At 36.3% G+C, this 14,562-nt stretch overlaps 3 protein-coding genes across 4 annotated transcripts; all 3 read left to right on the forward strand.

Moving 5' to 3' along the window:
- The first annotated feature begins 86 nt into the window (after nt 1–86).
- On the forward strand, nt 87–3,041 carry LOC123227578 (probable beta-D-xylosidase 5). The gene is made up of 5 exons (XM_044652629.1): nt 87–911; nt 980–1,149; nt 1,234–1,331; nt 1,424–2,188; nt 2,294–3,041. The coding sequence occupies exons 1-5, from the start codon at nt 219–221 to the stop codon at nt 3,001–3,003; spliced, it is 2,436 nt and encodes an 811-aa protein (XP_044508564.1). The 5' UTR covers nt 87–218; the 3' UTR covers nt 3,004–3,041.
- A 1,500-nt stretch (nt 3,042–4,541) lies between these two features.
- LOC123227757 lies at nt 4,542–6,630 on the forward strand. The gene is made up of 4 exons (XM_044652878.1): nt 4,542–5,111; nt 5,303–5,542; nt 5,674–5,783; nt 5,889–6,630. The coding sequence occupies exons 1-4, from the start codon at nt 4,542–4,544 to the stop codon at nt 6,628–6,630; spliced, it is 1,662 nt and encodes a 553-aa protein (XP_044508813.1).
- A 723-nt stretch (nt 6,631–7,353) lies between these two features.
- On the forward strand, nt 7,354–14,542 carry LOC123227579 (vacuolar-sorting receptor 3-like). Of its 2 annotated transcripts, XM_044652630.1 has the most exons (12): nt 7,359–7,926; nt 9,856–10,548; nt 10,671–10,759; nt 10,936–11,005; nt 11,084–11,167; nt 11,401–11,477; nt 11,586–11,667; nt 12,411–12,493; nt 12,592–12,655; nt 13,209–13,337; nt 13,442–13,551; nt 14,083–14,542. In XM_044652630.1, the coding sequence occupies exons 1-12, from the start codon at nt 7,611–7,613 to the stop codon at nt 14,179–14,181; spliced, it is 1,896 nt and encodes a 631-aa protein (XP_044508565.1). In that variant the 5' UTR covers nt 7,359–7,610; the 3' UTR covers nt 14,182–14,542. The 2 variants fall into 2 exon arrangements, 1 of the variants encoding a protein (XP_044508565.1); XR_006504540.1 differs by lacking the exons at nt 13,442–13,551; nt 14,083–14,542 and adding an exon at nt 12,823–12,965 and having other exon boundaries at nt 7,354–7,926; nt 13,209–13,339.
- Nucleotides 14,543–14,562: the final 20 nt, after the last annotated feature.

The raw sequence follows: 14,562 nt of genomic DNA on the forward strand, positions 1-14,562 counted from the left end.
GCTAAAGAAAGAACCTTTTGTCTTGTCTAAGCATCAATAAACAACCTTTCTTTTACTCAATCCAGAAGCAAACTTCGATTTAATTTAGTCTCAGATAAAAAGATTGATGCTGATGGACTTGCAGGCCTTCAACCTTCTCCTATAAAACCCTGCTCATGCTTCGTCTATTCTATAATGTTCCAAACCAAGTTAGAAAAAAAAACTAAATTACACAAGCCATGAAAACCCAACATCTCTTGCCACTTTGCCTCTTATTTCTCTCAAAATTAATGCCATGTACCTCTCAACAATTTGCATGCGACAAGAGCAATACTGAAACAAGCCAGTTCCCTTTCTGTAACACCTCTCTATCTTATGAGCAGCGAGCCAAGGACCTCGTTTCACGCTTAACTCTCAAAGAAAAGGTGCAACAGTTGGTAAACACTGCCCCAGGGATTTCCAGGCTAGGAGTGCCAGCATATGAATGGTGGTCCGAGGCACTTCATGGAGTCTCAGATGTTGGTCCAGGGGTCAAGTTTAATGGCACAGTACCAGGTGCGACGAGTTTCCCGGCTGTAATTTTATCGGCTGCTAGCTTTAATACAAGCCTATGGTTTAAGATGGGGCAAATTGTGTCAACTGAGGCTCGAGCCATGTACAATGTTGGTCTAGCCGGGTTGACGTATTGGAGTCCTAATGTCAATGTGTTCCGTGATCCAAGATGGGGACGTGGCCAAGAAACGCCTGGTGAAGACCCTCTGGTGGTGTCTAGATATGCTGTAAATTATGTTCAAGGTTTGCAGGAAGTGGGCAGTGAAGATAATTCTACTACTGACAGTGACAGGCTTAAGGTTTCAAGCTGTTGCAAACATTATACTGCTTATGATGTTGATAATTGGAAAGGTGTTGACCGGTTTCACTTTGATGCCAAGGTACACATACATATCATTCTTTCATTGTCTTGCAAAAGGAGAAATGGGGTTTATTTGGGATTTTGCAGGTGACAAAGCAGGACCTGGAGGATACATATCAGCCTCCATTTAAGAGCTGTGTTGAAGAGGGACATGTTAGTAGTGTAATGTGTTCTTACAACAGAGTAAATGGAATCCCCACCTGTGCTGATCCGGACCTTCTCAAAGGTGTTATCAGAGACCAATGGGGTCTTGATGGGTATGTAAATCCCAATTTAATCCAAGATATTGCATATAAAAGACTCTCATATCTAATTGAAACAATGATGCGATCATTGGGCAGATATATTGTCTCAGATTGCGACTCTATATCGGTTTATCATAACAGCATTAATTATACTGCCACAACTGAAGATGCTGTAGCTCTTGCCCTGAATGCAGGTTTTGCAATTGCTTAATGTTAATATCTGACTCAAAATCATAGACTATTTATAAATGTATTTAACATTTCAATAGTATTTTGCTATATGCAGGGTTAAACATGAACTGTGGGGATTATTTAGGGAAGTACACTGAGAATGCTGTTAACTTGAGCAAGGTTGAAGAGTCTGTTGTGAACCAGGCCTTAATATACAACTACATAGTTCTGCTGAGACTTGGAGTCTTTGATGGGGATCTCAAATCCCAACCATTCGGGAATTTAGGACCATCTGATGTATGTACCGAAGATCATCAGTTTTTGGCCCTTGATTCTGCAAAACAAGGAATAGTTTTGCTAGACAACAATGGAGCTCTTCCTCTGTCTGCAAATACCACTAAGAACTTAGCAGTTATAGGACCAAATGCTAATGCCACTATAGCTATGATTAGCAACTATGCTGGCAAACCTTGTGGCTATACTAGTCCCTTACAGGGGCTGCAAAAGTATGTGTCATCTGCGACTTATGAACCAGGCTGTAGCAGTGTGAAATGCAGAAATGACAGCCTTATTGAGCAGGCAGCTACGGTTGCAGCGACAGCTGATGCGGTGGTGGTAGTGGTGGGGCTTGATCAGTCTATAGAAGCGGAGAGCCTTGATAGAGACAACTTGACTTTACCAGGATATCAAGAAAAGCTGGTGATGGAAGTAGTTGATGCAACAAATGGAACTTTGATTCTTGTTATTATGTCTGCTGGTCCTATTGATGTCTCTTTTGCAAAGAATATTAGCAAGATTCAAGGGATACTCTGGGTGGGATATCCAGGTCAAGCTGGAGGAGATGCCATTGCTCAAGTCATTTTCGGAGACTACAATCCCGGTAACCTCTCTAGTCCATTTTCATCAGGAATTTCATATTTCACACTTCCAAGTTCCAAGCATTCTTCTTTCTGCTAAGAGACTAATAAAATCTTCATAATGTCAGCTGGAAGGTCTCCTTTTACATGGTACGTGCAAGAATATGTGGATCAAGTTCCAATGACAGACATGAGAATGAGGGCCGACGCCACAGCCAACTTCCCTGGAAGAACTTACAGGTTTTTCTCTGGAAAATCCATCTATGGATTTGGCCATGGACTAAGCTACTCATCATTCTCCAAATTCATAATATCTGCTCCAACCACATTACTCATCCAGCTACTGCCACACATCATCCACTCTTCCAATGGAGAAGCCATTGATGTCTCGACAATAAACTGCAACAATTCACAATTTGATGCTGTCATTGGCGTGAAGAACAGCGGCCCAATGGGCGGTGCCCATGTGGTGCTAGTGTTCTGGAAGCCACCACCAAGCTCAGAAGTTACAGGCACACCCAATGTGCAGTTGGTTGGGTTTGAAAAAGTGGATGTGAGAAAAGGCAAGACCGTGAATGTCACAGTAAGGCTGGATTTATGCAAGGGACTTAGTGTGGTGGATAGTGAAGGAAAAAGGAAGTTGGTGATGGGGCACCACATGTTGATTATTGGGTCAACTAGTGAGCGCCAAGTGAGGCACCACATCAATGTAAGGGTTGCAGAAGCAGCAATGGCGGAGGCTACGCATCTATGTAGAATCAGCGTTACTTATACCAACACCAGATTACTAGAGCCCAGTGCAAATTTGTACTGCAGTCTGCAGTGTAATAATATGTAGTTCTGGGTTCAGAAATATCTATTCTAGATCTTGGTTTATACTTTTCCCTGAACAAATGCGTTATATTCGATATGACTAAGGTAAAGTTAGCTATGTAACTGATCCATTAAAGTTACATCTCTTGACTGTAGTTAATGGTTTGATTGTAGCTCCATTTATAGATAGTTTTTTCGATGCATTAAGATATATTGATTAATTTTAGATAAAGATCTTTTATGAAATACCTCATATGATAGCTAACAATGTGTTGTACAGCAGGGATTTAAAGTCTCGAATGACTTACTTGAATTAGAATTAGTGATTAGGCTTCTCAACACATCGAAGTTTGTGCAATAGATAGGATCTTGTTTGCTTAGTTGAATAAAGTTATTGTAGTATGTATTGAGTGAATTTAGAGTAATTTATGATAAAATAAGTATAACTTGTAGGAAGGCGTGATATATTGTAGAGCAGATCTTTTAAGTAAAAAGAGTTGATGTGACCACAAAAAAGCTAATCGAGTAAGGATATAATATATGTGTCAATTTTCTAAAAAATTAGGTTTGCATATAAAAGTTGTACTAAAATATATGATAATAATATATAAAAAAAAGTGTTGTATGTCGTCTTTAAATGAACCAAGTTTTAAAGCACAAATAATCTCCTAAAAAGAGAGTATTGTGTCAATGTTAAAATGACTTAAGTTTTAGAGCACCTTGTAATCTTTTTCATCAATGGTAAATATTTTCTCCAATTATTGCCATGGTTTTTTATTAATTTGGGTTTTCTACTAAATTATAGTGTCCTGTATTGCTTATTTTTTAAAGAAAAAACTATGTATTTTGTATATATGAATATACACTAAAGAGTAAAACCTATACATGGAAAGTGAAAAATGTACAAAAGGAAATTAATCAACTATGCAAAGAAATCTAATCAATAAATTAACAATTATAACTTTAAACACTATAATAAAACCTATATACAAAAACTAAATAATGTATACAAAGAAACTAAATCAACAAATTAACAATTATAACTTTAGCAATTTTGGGTTTCATTTGTTATTTAATATTCGGGTTTCATAGCAAATTGGTTTCAAAGCTCAAGGTTTAAACAGTTCCATCCAAAAACTACAAAAAGATATTGATCCATTTGAAGTTCTAAACTACTAAAAGAATTGGTAATTCCTAAGTCTAAATTAGGGAGAGGTTGTCTTCGATAGTTTTTGAGTCTCTGATTGAACTGGTTGAGGGGAGGTTGCTAGTTTTGGTTATAAGAGGTGTTAGACCAACAACTCAATGTATAAGAGGGAAACCATTAATAATCTCACATTAACTGGAAAATTTAGACCTGAGTATATATGTGGGAGGAGAAGTTGTTTTTTCATACTATTTTGGGTGGGAGAGTCCAAGCCCGCTAACACGTTGTTCTTTCAACCAGTAAAGCGGTTTTTGTGAAACTTCCGGGGATCATTGTCAGAAGAAAACAACCCACAACAACTCATTCCTGAATCCTTCTTATTTTCAATAAACCATCTTTCATCTGTCTTAGACAAAATGGCAAATTTGATTCCTGGTGTTCTCCTGAAGCTTTTCCAGGAAATGACTATGGAGGAAAAAGAAACAAATGGTTACATAAAACCAGTTTTGTTACAAATAATCAGCATAATACCAGTTTTGCTAGAGGCCGATCATCTTTGGCCTGACCAGGGCTTTTTCCTCAAAGTTGCCGACTCTTCACATGCAATGTACGTTTCTCTGCCTCAAGAACTAGATGAAATGGTTCTTTGTAACAGATTACAGCTTGGACAATTCATATATGTTGAGCGACTAGAGGCAGCCTATCCTGTGCCAATGCTCAAAGGCATTAAGCCTGTCCCTGGAAGGCAACCCTGTGTGGGGAACTCAAAGAATCTTATTGCCCTGAACAATTTGGATAGATTTTGTGGAGTTTCAGATCAAATAAAAATGGTTGTAGAAGAATGCATTGTCCAGAAAAAGAAGACTGAAACGAAAACAATAATTCCTTGTCATGCTGGGAGAAAAAGCTGGAACGGGGAACCATTTTCAGGACTTGGAGAAGTTTCAGACTTCATAATTACAAAGCATGAGATCAAGCCAATTGGTGTAAGTGCTTCAATATTATTATTGGTTTTAAGGATTCAGTGTTTTTGTAAATACGTTAAGATTTCACATCAGCCTGTTACAGATTTGTTGTACCAATTTTTTGCTGCAAGTCTAGAAATTCAATCAAATATCTGAAAGTTTCATAGAAGTTTGGTGAAGCTCTGCTGCTTCATAATTATTTGCAATTACAGGTTTCCAAACTCCCGCATAGCTCTGACAAAAATTCAAGCTCCAGATCAAGAAGAGAAGACATTGGTCTTGCCAGAAACCAAGCAAAGGGTTGTAATCAGAGTAAAATCTCTCTGTCAATAAGAAATAGTGAGGAGTTTTTAGACCCACCAAAGAGATTTGTTCCATCTAAAGATAGGAGATGGACAGAAGCTGATATAATATGGGATTCCCTGCCCTCAAACCTTGTGAAGCTCGGAAAGGTATTCCCTTTTACTTTATTCTGATTGGGTTGTATAGCTTAATTTGTAGGAATCCTGCGTTGGTTGGGTTTTGTGTTGGCTGTGGGTAAATGAGTGTGAGGAAAAGTCTCACCCGTTTCAAATCCTTGCAGGAGGTTTTGTGGCAGAGAGATATAGCTCTTCTCACTGCTGTAGCTCTTCTCACTGCTGTAGATATTCTGCAAGAGGCTTCTGTTGCTGAGAGATTGCTCAAGTGCCTAAGGTATGCAAGCATTAAAATTCTCTTGCTTTTTTCATGTAATCTTGTGTATCATTTTTTTCACATGAAGGATGCATTTATGGACTCACCTTTTACATTCACTTTCAGCACATACTCAGAGCTTCAGTCATCAGAAGAGGACAATGAGCAGCCTGCATTGGACACATTTTTCAATCTTCAAAAGGACTTAACTCAAACCAGACTAATTTTTCAGTCATTAACAAATATCAGTCCCTTAAGAAAAACTCACAGCTATCCGAATGATCCTGGTACCGTCAGAGAAATGCGCAAACTCAGATTCGATCGGAAAAGGAATGCCCCTTCATGGATGAAAGCCGCTCTGGCATCCGATCTTAACCCTTCTTCTTCCCCCACCAAAAGGGTCACCTCAGAAGCTAATAGTGCAGAAAAAAGATCTAGTAAAATAAAGGATACATTCATTGTTAGAATGCAAAGAAGCAATACTGAATTCCAGCCGGAATTGGCAGCCCAGAAGGACAATGAAGGGGGGGAATGGATGAAGGGAAGTGCATTGCACACAGCTCAGGACCTGGAAATGTGCTTGGACGAGGAATCTACAAGGTGGTTTTTAGCTTATGTTGAGAATTATTTAGATAAACTTAACATCAAATCCGTGTCCAAGCAGTCGGACAGTCAAATAGTGGAAATGATGCGGCGGATTAAGCGAGTAAGTGACTGGTTAGATGTGACTGTAAACAAGGAGCGAGAGAAGGAGAGTTCCACACTGAAAGATTCTGAATTGGAAGCCGCCCATGGGAGGGTGAAGAACCAGATATATGAAATCCTGTTAAAGCTTGTTGAGAGAACTGCATTGGCTTTGAACATATGAATGCATTTGCTGAAAATTGATTCCATTTTTTTTATTTTAGAACCTAAATGTGTAAATGTAATCAGTGAACAGGAGTCTGCATTTAGAATTCCATTTTGTTTTTCAGTTTTTTACGCACTTTAGGTAGACGAATCAATACTCCTTTGGAAGACTGATAACATGATAAGATACTAGTCATTTGACTATCATAGTAAAAAAATTGAATGAACTTTAATTAAGAGGGAGGTTAAGAAATTGGAAGAGGGAAGATAGAAAAGTTAAAAGGTGAAATGTTAAAGATGGTGGTGAAATTCAATATCCTATTCCTCATGAAAGTAATTTTATTTATAATTTAAATTATACATGAAAAACATCATTATTTATGTTTAAATTAAAACTTATTATAAAAAAGAATGACAATTTATTCATATAAATGGGGTCTTGGGTCTGTCTCTCTCTGAATAAAAAGGAAAAATAAAAAAAATTAAAATTTTTATAATCAAAAATAAAAATAAATATATTATTGATTTTTTTAATACTTAATAAACTCTTATATATTAAATTATTATTTAAAGAACGGTCAAATTACTGTTTAAACAGGACGGAAATAGGGTACGAAATTTCCCTTCGTAAGACATGAACCGGACGGAATTAGGTATTTGACTGTTATGACATAATTTTATTGCTATTAATTAAATCGAATCGAGTGGCTTTGTCTAAGATACGGACAACTAGGTCAATCCAGTAAAATAATATCCATGTATCTCCAGTCCAGACGTTGATACTTATTACAGTATAAAGTAGATGAGATTATTGTTATAGTAATAGTATTGTTTTGTTTTGATTTCTAGCGTAAACCCAGATTCGCGCTACACACGTTTCTTCCTACTTTATAACCAAAATTTCAGTATTTAACAGACAAAATAGATTTTGTTTCCCAAAGCACAAACAACGCATCTCTATTCTTACCCACTTTGATGTTTTAATCCACTCGATTCTAAATGGAGATTAGAAAACCCATTTGGAATGTCTTTCTTCTTGGTTTTCTGTTTCTGTGCTTAAATTATGCGCCCCGTTCTGTGGCCCGGTTTGTGGTGGAGAAGAACAGCTTGATGGTCATGTCGCCTGAGAAGATTAAAGGCTCTCATGATAGTGCGATTGGGAATTTTGGGATTCCTCAATATGGAGGTAGCATGGCTGGGACTGTCATGTATCCGAAGGAGAACCAGAAGGGTTGTAAAGAGTTTGATCACTTCGGGATTAAGCTTAATTCCAAGCCAGGTTCTTTGCCCAATTTTGTTTTGGTCGATCGTGGAGGTATCTTGGCTTTTCAGCTCTTTTTTGTTGGTTTGCTTATGAGCCCTTTTGATCATGTAAATTAATTTTGTTGGTTTGTTTTTGGTATTATTGTTTTTGTTATTATTATTCTAAGCTTGTTTTAGTCAGGTCGTGTTTTGAAGTAAATTTGGTTGCTTTCCTGAGATGTGAGGGTTTTATTTTCCTTTTTTAGTGGTAATGAATTGGAAAGTCGGTTCTTGTAGTATTTGATTCCTATGGAGCATAGTCGCCAGAGAGTTCTAGCTATGATAACTAGGTGTCGGTTTGATCTGAGACTCCTAATGAAGCTGCCTGTCAATTATTTTAAATTTAATGGAATTGGAAATTTTTTAATGGAATTTTTTAATCGCCTTAGGAAAAAAACCAGCTCCTTCGCCTCATCTTTTCCACTGAGGCAATAAGATCCCTTGTCACCTTTTGGCACTTTTTGCCTTTGACAACTACGGGATATTCTTTGATATGGATAATTTTGCTTGCTTTGGGTTCTATTTAGTGATTCTCACAGATAATTGTTTTGTGATTAGATTAATGCTTGTTTTGATGGTTCTGTTTGGTTTGACATACAGGATTTCTTTTTAGCTGAATCAAGTGCACTTTTTGTGTTTTATTGGCATCTATCTCTCTAAACTAAGTAATTCTTTCATAATTATGACATCTTGGGTTATAAGTAGTTTCTTATGTTTAATTGAAGAGTTGATCTCTTTGTTACATTGAGAAAATCTGGTTGGAAGTATGATGTTTAATTGGTTTTCTGGGATTGATTGAGAAGTTAATCATCTTTTCTACTGCTCTAGATGCACATAATACTTTTTTTTGAACCAACCCTATTTGCGTTTTGAAATTCTAGGTTTTCATTTTGTTGAGTGACTATGACTCTTTCTGAATGAGCTATGAAAGTCCAAAGAACGTTTGAGCTATATTTGTTTGTGGTTCTCTTTTCATGTTATGGTGGGAGAAGTTGGCCTTCTAACATGAAATGTCTTTTTTTAAGTGTCCAACAGAACTGAAATATTATGTCTTGTTCAGCCACTGGAAATGATTCTACCTATAGGCTTAATTATTATCATACTCATGTTTGATGATATTGTGATATTGTTTCAATTATTGGGGCCAAATGCTGTGAACAGTTGTCATATTGTAGATGCAGGGTAAAGTATTCCTTGTATTAATTTTACCCCAAGCCCCTTTGATATACAAATGCATTCACAGGTTTCTTGTCACCCATATATATGTTTTTTTAATGTTGGATGTAATTTTCTATCTGCTTGGTATGAAATCTTGACCGTACTTCTTTTATAAGCTATTATCCGTCTTTGATAATTATTCTCTTAAACTTTTGGACCATGAAATGCTGGTTTGTGTTGGAAAGAATGTAATGTAAAATTGACAATTGAAGTTTTTTATTATTTTAGGAATTTAGAGATATTACTTGATTAATTCATATCCGTTGCTTGATTAAGATTTAGCTTCCCTAGATTAGGTTTTCCAACTGAGTAGAATTTAAATGACTTCTTGAAAGTAGATTCATTGGTTCTTGTTTTGTTTAGGACTTGGCTCTTATATATGAGCCAATGATTTTGTCTTTGGGATGAAGACTGATGGAAGAAAATAATATGATGAATGATTGTGTTCCGATTAATTTTTCTTGTTGTTCTTCTAAATTTTTTCTCCATGTTATCCCTGTTTACTCAAATTTTTATTTAAATCTATTCTATATTTGCTAACTTACTCTCTCTCCAATCTCCTTTGATCTATATCCTTTCTCCCTGTCCCATATCAAAGTATCTTTTTTTTTTTTCATTTGAAAGTAGAAAAAATAATCTCTTGTTTCAAATTTTAGTCTTAGACTATGTTTTCTACCAACCTTAATCATAGAAATGATGTTTAGTGCTATATCTTTCTTTCCAGATTGCTACTTTGCTTTGAAGGTTTGGAATGCCCAGAAAGCCGGTGCTTCTGCCGTACTTGTTGCAGATAATATGGAGGAAGCATTAATAACCATGGACACACCTGAGGAGGATATTTCATCTGCAACATATATTGAGAATATAACTATACCCTCTGCACTTATTGATAAAAGCTTTGGTGAAAAATTAAAGAAAGCTCTCAGTGATGGAGAAATGGTAAACGTGAATCTTGATTGGAGGGAAGCCGTTCCACACCCTGATGACCGTGTGGAGTATGAGTTGTGGACCAGTAGCAATGATGAATGTGGAGTTAAATGTGACATGTTGATGGCATTTTTGAAGAATTTTAGGGGTCCAGCACAGTTACTTGAGAAAGGTGGCTACACTCTTTTCACACCCCATTATATAACTTGGTATTGTCCTAAGACATTCACTTTGAGTAGACAGTGCAAGTCACAGTGCATCAATCATGGAAGATACTGTGCCCCTGATCCTGAGCAAGACTTCAGTTCTGGCTATGACGGAAAAGATGTTGTTCTTGAGAACTTAAGACAACTATGTGTATTTAAAGTGGCACATGAGTCCAAAAAGCCCTGGGTATGGTGGGACTATGTTACTGATTTTCAGATCAGATGTCCCATGAAGCATAAAAAATACAATAAGGAATGTGCTGATGGTGTAATCAAATCTCTAGGTAAATAATATATCATCTATCTTCTGATTTTTAGTTTACAGGACATTTATGGCCACATGTAAAAGAAGATGCGGGTCTTTGATGACAAATGATAAATAGATGTTCAAGTGATGTCTCAACAGGGCTTGATAGTAAAAAGATTGAAAAGTGCATGGGAGACCCAGAGGCTGATGCTGACAATCCTATTCTGAAAGAAGAGCAAGATGCCCAGGTAATTGTCCTCTTATTTTGTACTCGTATTAAATTTTAGTACATCTTGATATGTTTCAGTATGTTTAGCCACATAAAGTTACATTTTGCAAAGTTTTTCTTTTTCCCGTTCTGTTTCAAAATTTGTGTTCTTAGCTCAATTATACATAATCACTTTGACTAGAGCACTTTGTGCAGGTTGGTAAAGGATCAAGGGGTGATGTAACCATACTGCCAACCCTTGTTGTCAACAATCGTCAATATCGAGGTCTGTATGTGATGTTTTGTTTTGTAGATAGAAATGTGCACTTTTTCCCTTTACTGAAGTATGTGCTGCTTCTTGCAGGAAAGTTGGAGAAAGGTGCTGTCTTGAGGGCCATCTGTGCTGGTTTTGAGGAAACAACTGAGCCAGCTGTTTGTTTAAGTAGTGGTAAGTTTTAATTATAGTTTGGTATTAATTAAGGAAAATGTGTTTAAGTAGTGGTTTTTCTGTTACAATTGAAGTATCAGAGCTTCTTACCTCATGTGTGCTAATTTAATCTTTAAATTTGAGAAGTTAGAACATATTAAGGAGTAAGGACCCTTTTGTGGGAGTTGGAACCTTCACTGTGTATGGTTTAATTACTGGAGATAAGTTCATGAGCGAACCTTTTTCTGTGGCAGATGTAGAGACAAATGAGTGCCTGGATAATAATGGGGGTTGCTGGCAAGATAAAGTGGCCAACATCACTGCCTGCAAGGTATAGCTGTAACCATTTGGCTGGGCAGGTTATTCTTTTGCTTCATTTTATTTTCATTGATTTTTTTTTTTTTTGGTTTATTAGCTGAGTTGTTTACTCCTTTGACAGGATACATTCCGTGGGAGGGTATGTGAATGCCCCCTGGTTGATGGTCTGCAGTTCAAAGGAGATGGCTACAACCACTGTGAAGGTGAGATTGTTGTGAATGTAGCCTCTATGTTTGTGTAAGTTTAAAGAAGAGATGAATTTTGATACGATAAATGCATTGCTTGAGAATCATCATTTCACATATCATACACTAGAGATTTTCTGCTGAGTAAACCAAGGAAATGATGTTAACCTAACAATATTTCTAATTTATATTCACTGTGCTTTTACTTTTTACCCGATATCGTTTTTTAGCTGGTATCTATTTCCAATTTTCTTTTTCTCTTGGAGGAAAATTATTTACTTTTATGTGTAATATTATTGTGAATATTTGTTTGACAAAGAATATAAGAATGTGAGTTGCTTACCAAAGTATTTGGAGAAAAAAGAGGGAAATCATAAAGTCTTCACAAAATAAAACTGTATTTGGGATAAATGTTGGCGCCATGCAAGGCTTTCTTTTGGGAAGGTAGTAGTTGGAACTTCAGAGTAAACCTCTCCCAACACAGATCAATTCAAGTTTAAGTTTTTCCATGTATCACCTGAGCCTAGGTTAAGATATGTATATATTGTTGACTCAGGCTGAGCTGTGAAATGTGCATTTATCAAAATTCACAAAAAAAAGAAAAAAACACCCTAATCTCTACTTATGGGCCAGAATAAAGCAAGATAATCATAAATTTTGTATTTGTGCTTCACATCAGATGTTGAATTTTTAAGTTTTAATTTCAGACACAACTGTGGTGTATTATTATTTAAGCAAGACGTATTCCCTTTTTTTAACAGTTAGTGGTCCTGGAAAGTGCAAGATAAATAATGGAGGTTGTTGGCATGAGTCCAAGGATGGGCACACCTACTCTGCCTGTTTGGTCAGTGATCTTCTTTTAACAAATTCTTATGTTTTCAACAAGCTTTTGAACTCAGCACCAGAATTCATGTTCTCACATATTCATAATTCTTTGAACAGGATTCTGAGGATGGAAAATGCCAGTGTCCTCCTGGTTTTAAAGGCAATGGTGTCAAATGCGTAGGTGAGAGATACTTCTATTATTATCTTATTTTATTTTTTCCTTGCCAAGATGAATTGAATGTAAAGTTTGTTTTACTGAGAATTAGCGGTATGTGTCATGAGAAGATTCGCAGCTCTTTTCCACAACAGGCAGACAATTTAACATGTCATGTGTAACTCTTTCAACAGCATCAAAAGCAATGGATACAAGGAATCATGATGACTTGTGTGAATGATAGTTTACTTTGGCAATTACACTGAATGGTCAACAGATGTCGAGGGTCTAATTTGATTCTGAACAGAAAATAACACGCCCAAAGAAAGCTTCAACAGTAATGAAAATTTTGGATTATTCTGTGTGTTTTTTAATGTAATTGACAGGGTACATATTTTTTTATTTTGGTTTGCAGCTAGTTTTGGAATATGGAAAAAGTAATATGTAGTAGATGTGGGTTTGCTGCTTTCTGCTAAAATTTTTCCTTCGCCATTGAAGACATGTTAAAGAGCCAGAATAAGTTTCTTTAGATTCTTCAAATGATATTTCAGTCATCTAAATATTTTCTCTATACATATAGATATTGATGAATGCAAAGAGAGGAAAGCTTGTCAGTGCCGTGAATGCAGCTGCAAAAATACCTGGGGGAGCTATGATTGCACTTGTAGTGGGGATCTTCTGTACATCAGGGACCATGATACCTGCATAAGTGAGTTTGCCATCCCAAGATTGCTTTTTGAATACTTTCTACAATAAATATGCTTATGTTTTGCTATGGTTTTTCTCTTAATGTTCTCTCCTTTTTATTGACAGGTAAGAGGGCTACAGAAGTTAAATCTGCTTGGACTGCCTTTTGGGTCATTCTAATTGGCCTGGCTATGGCTGCAGGCGGAGCTTATCTTGTTTATAAATATAGACTAAGGGTGAGTTTGGGCCTACAAATAAATATATAGTCTAGGTTGCATTTCTCTGTCTCACTAATGTTGGTTTATATTGATTCCATACAACCCCTTGAAATGTTGCTTTTTATCATTATATGGGCAAAATTTATCTAACATCCGGTATATTGTGACCCAAACAGGCAACTCATGTTGTCAAAAGGTTTCCATTAAGGGAGGTTAATAGCCGATTCAAGGATTACAAATTTTAAAACTGCTTGAATCTATCTATAATTTTAGTTGAAGGGTATAGAAGGATCCTACCAATCCATTAGTATAGTAGTTGCCTGGTGAACCCATACAAAATAAGCATGCCTCTTCTTGAGTGATGAGTCCATACACACTTCATTTGTTATTTCATGCATGAGGGCTGATTATACAAACAAGAGCCAGCTAATTCAATAGATATGCAAATTATGATTTTGTTTATTATGGGAAAAAGAATGGTGGTAATACGATATTTTCACAGTTTTGAGTTGTTGATCTTTCTTTTCTCATTCTCTGTTGCCTTTGCAGTCATACATGGATTCTGAGATCAGAGCCATAATGGCTCAGTATATGCCTCTGGAGAATCAAGCTGGAGTTCAAAATCATGTTGATGATGAGCGCACATGAACTGGGAACCATGAATTCTTTAAGGATTCTGACAACACCTATAGTATGTGTTTCAAAGCCATTCTTTTTTCCAGTCTTAAGGATTTGAAGCATGGATAATGTCTATGCAGTATAAATGTTGGAATTGGACAAATATGTAATGCAGAATAGAGGTAGTTTTAGGAATTGCATTTGGGCACCAGAATTTGAAGGGATTCAGCTGTAATGTTTAAGAATTTTTCCGTTCCCATCCCTTTAAGATTATTATTTCCCCTGATTTTCATGACAACTCTAAATTCATTTTAGATGGGGATGAATATTTTCTCTGTGACTGTATTTTTTTAATTTAATTTTTAAAAGAAATCACTTTTTTATTTGTTCCTGTTAAGCTGTTTGGATTAT

This window comes from Mangifera indica, chromosome 10 (genome assembly GCF_011075055.1).
Source record: "Mangifera indica cultivar Alphonso chromosome 10, CATAS_Mindica_2.1, whole genome shotgun sequence".
Classification (NCBI taxonomy): Eukaryota; Viridiplantae; Streptophyta; class Magnoliopsida; order Sapindales; family Anacardiaceae; genus Mangifera; species Mangifera indica.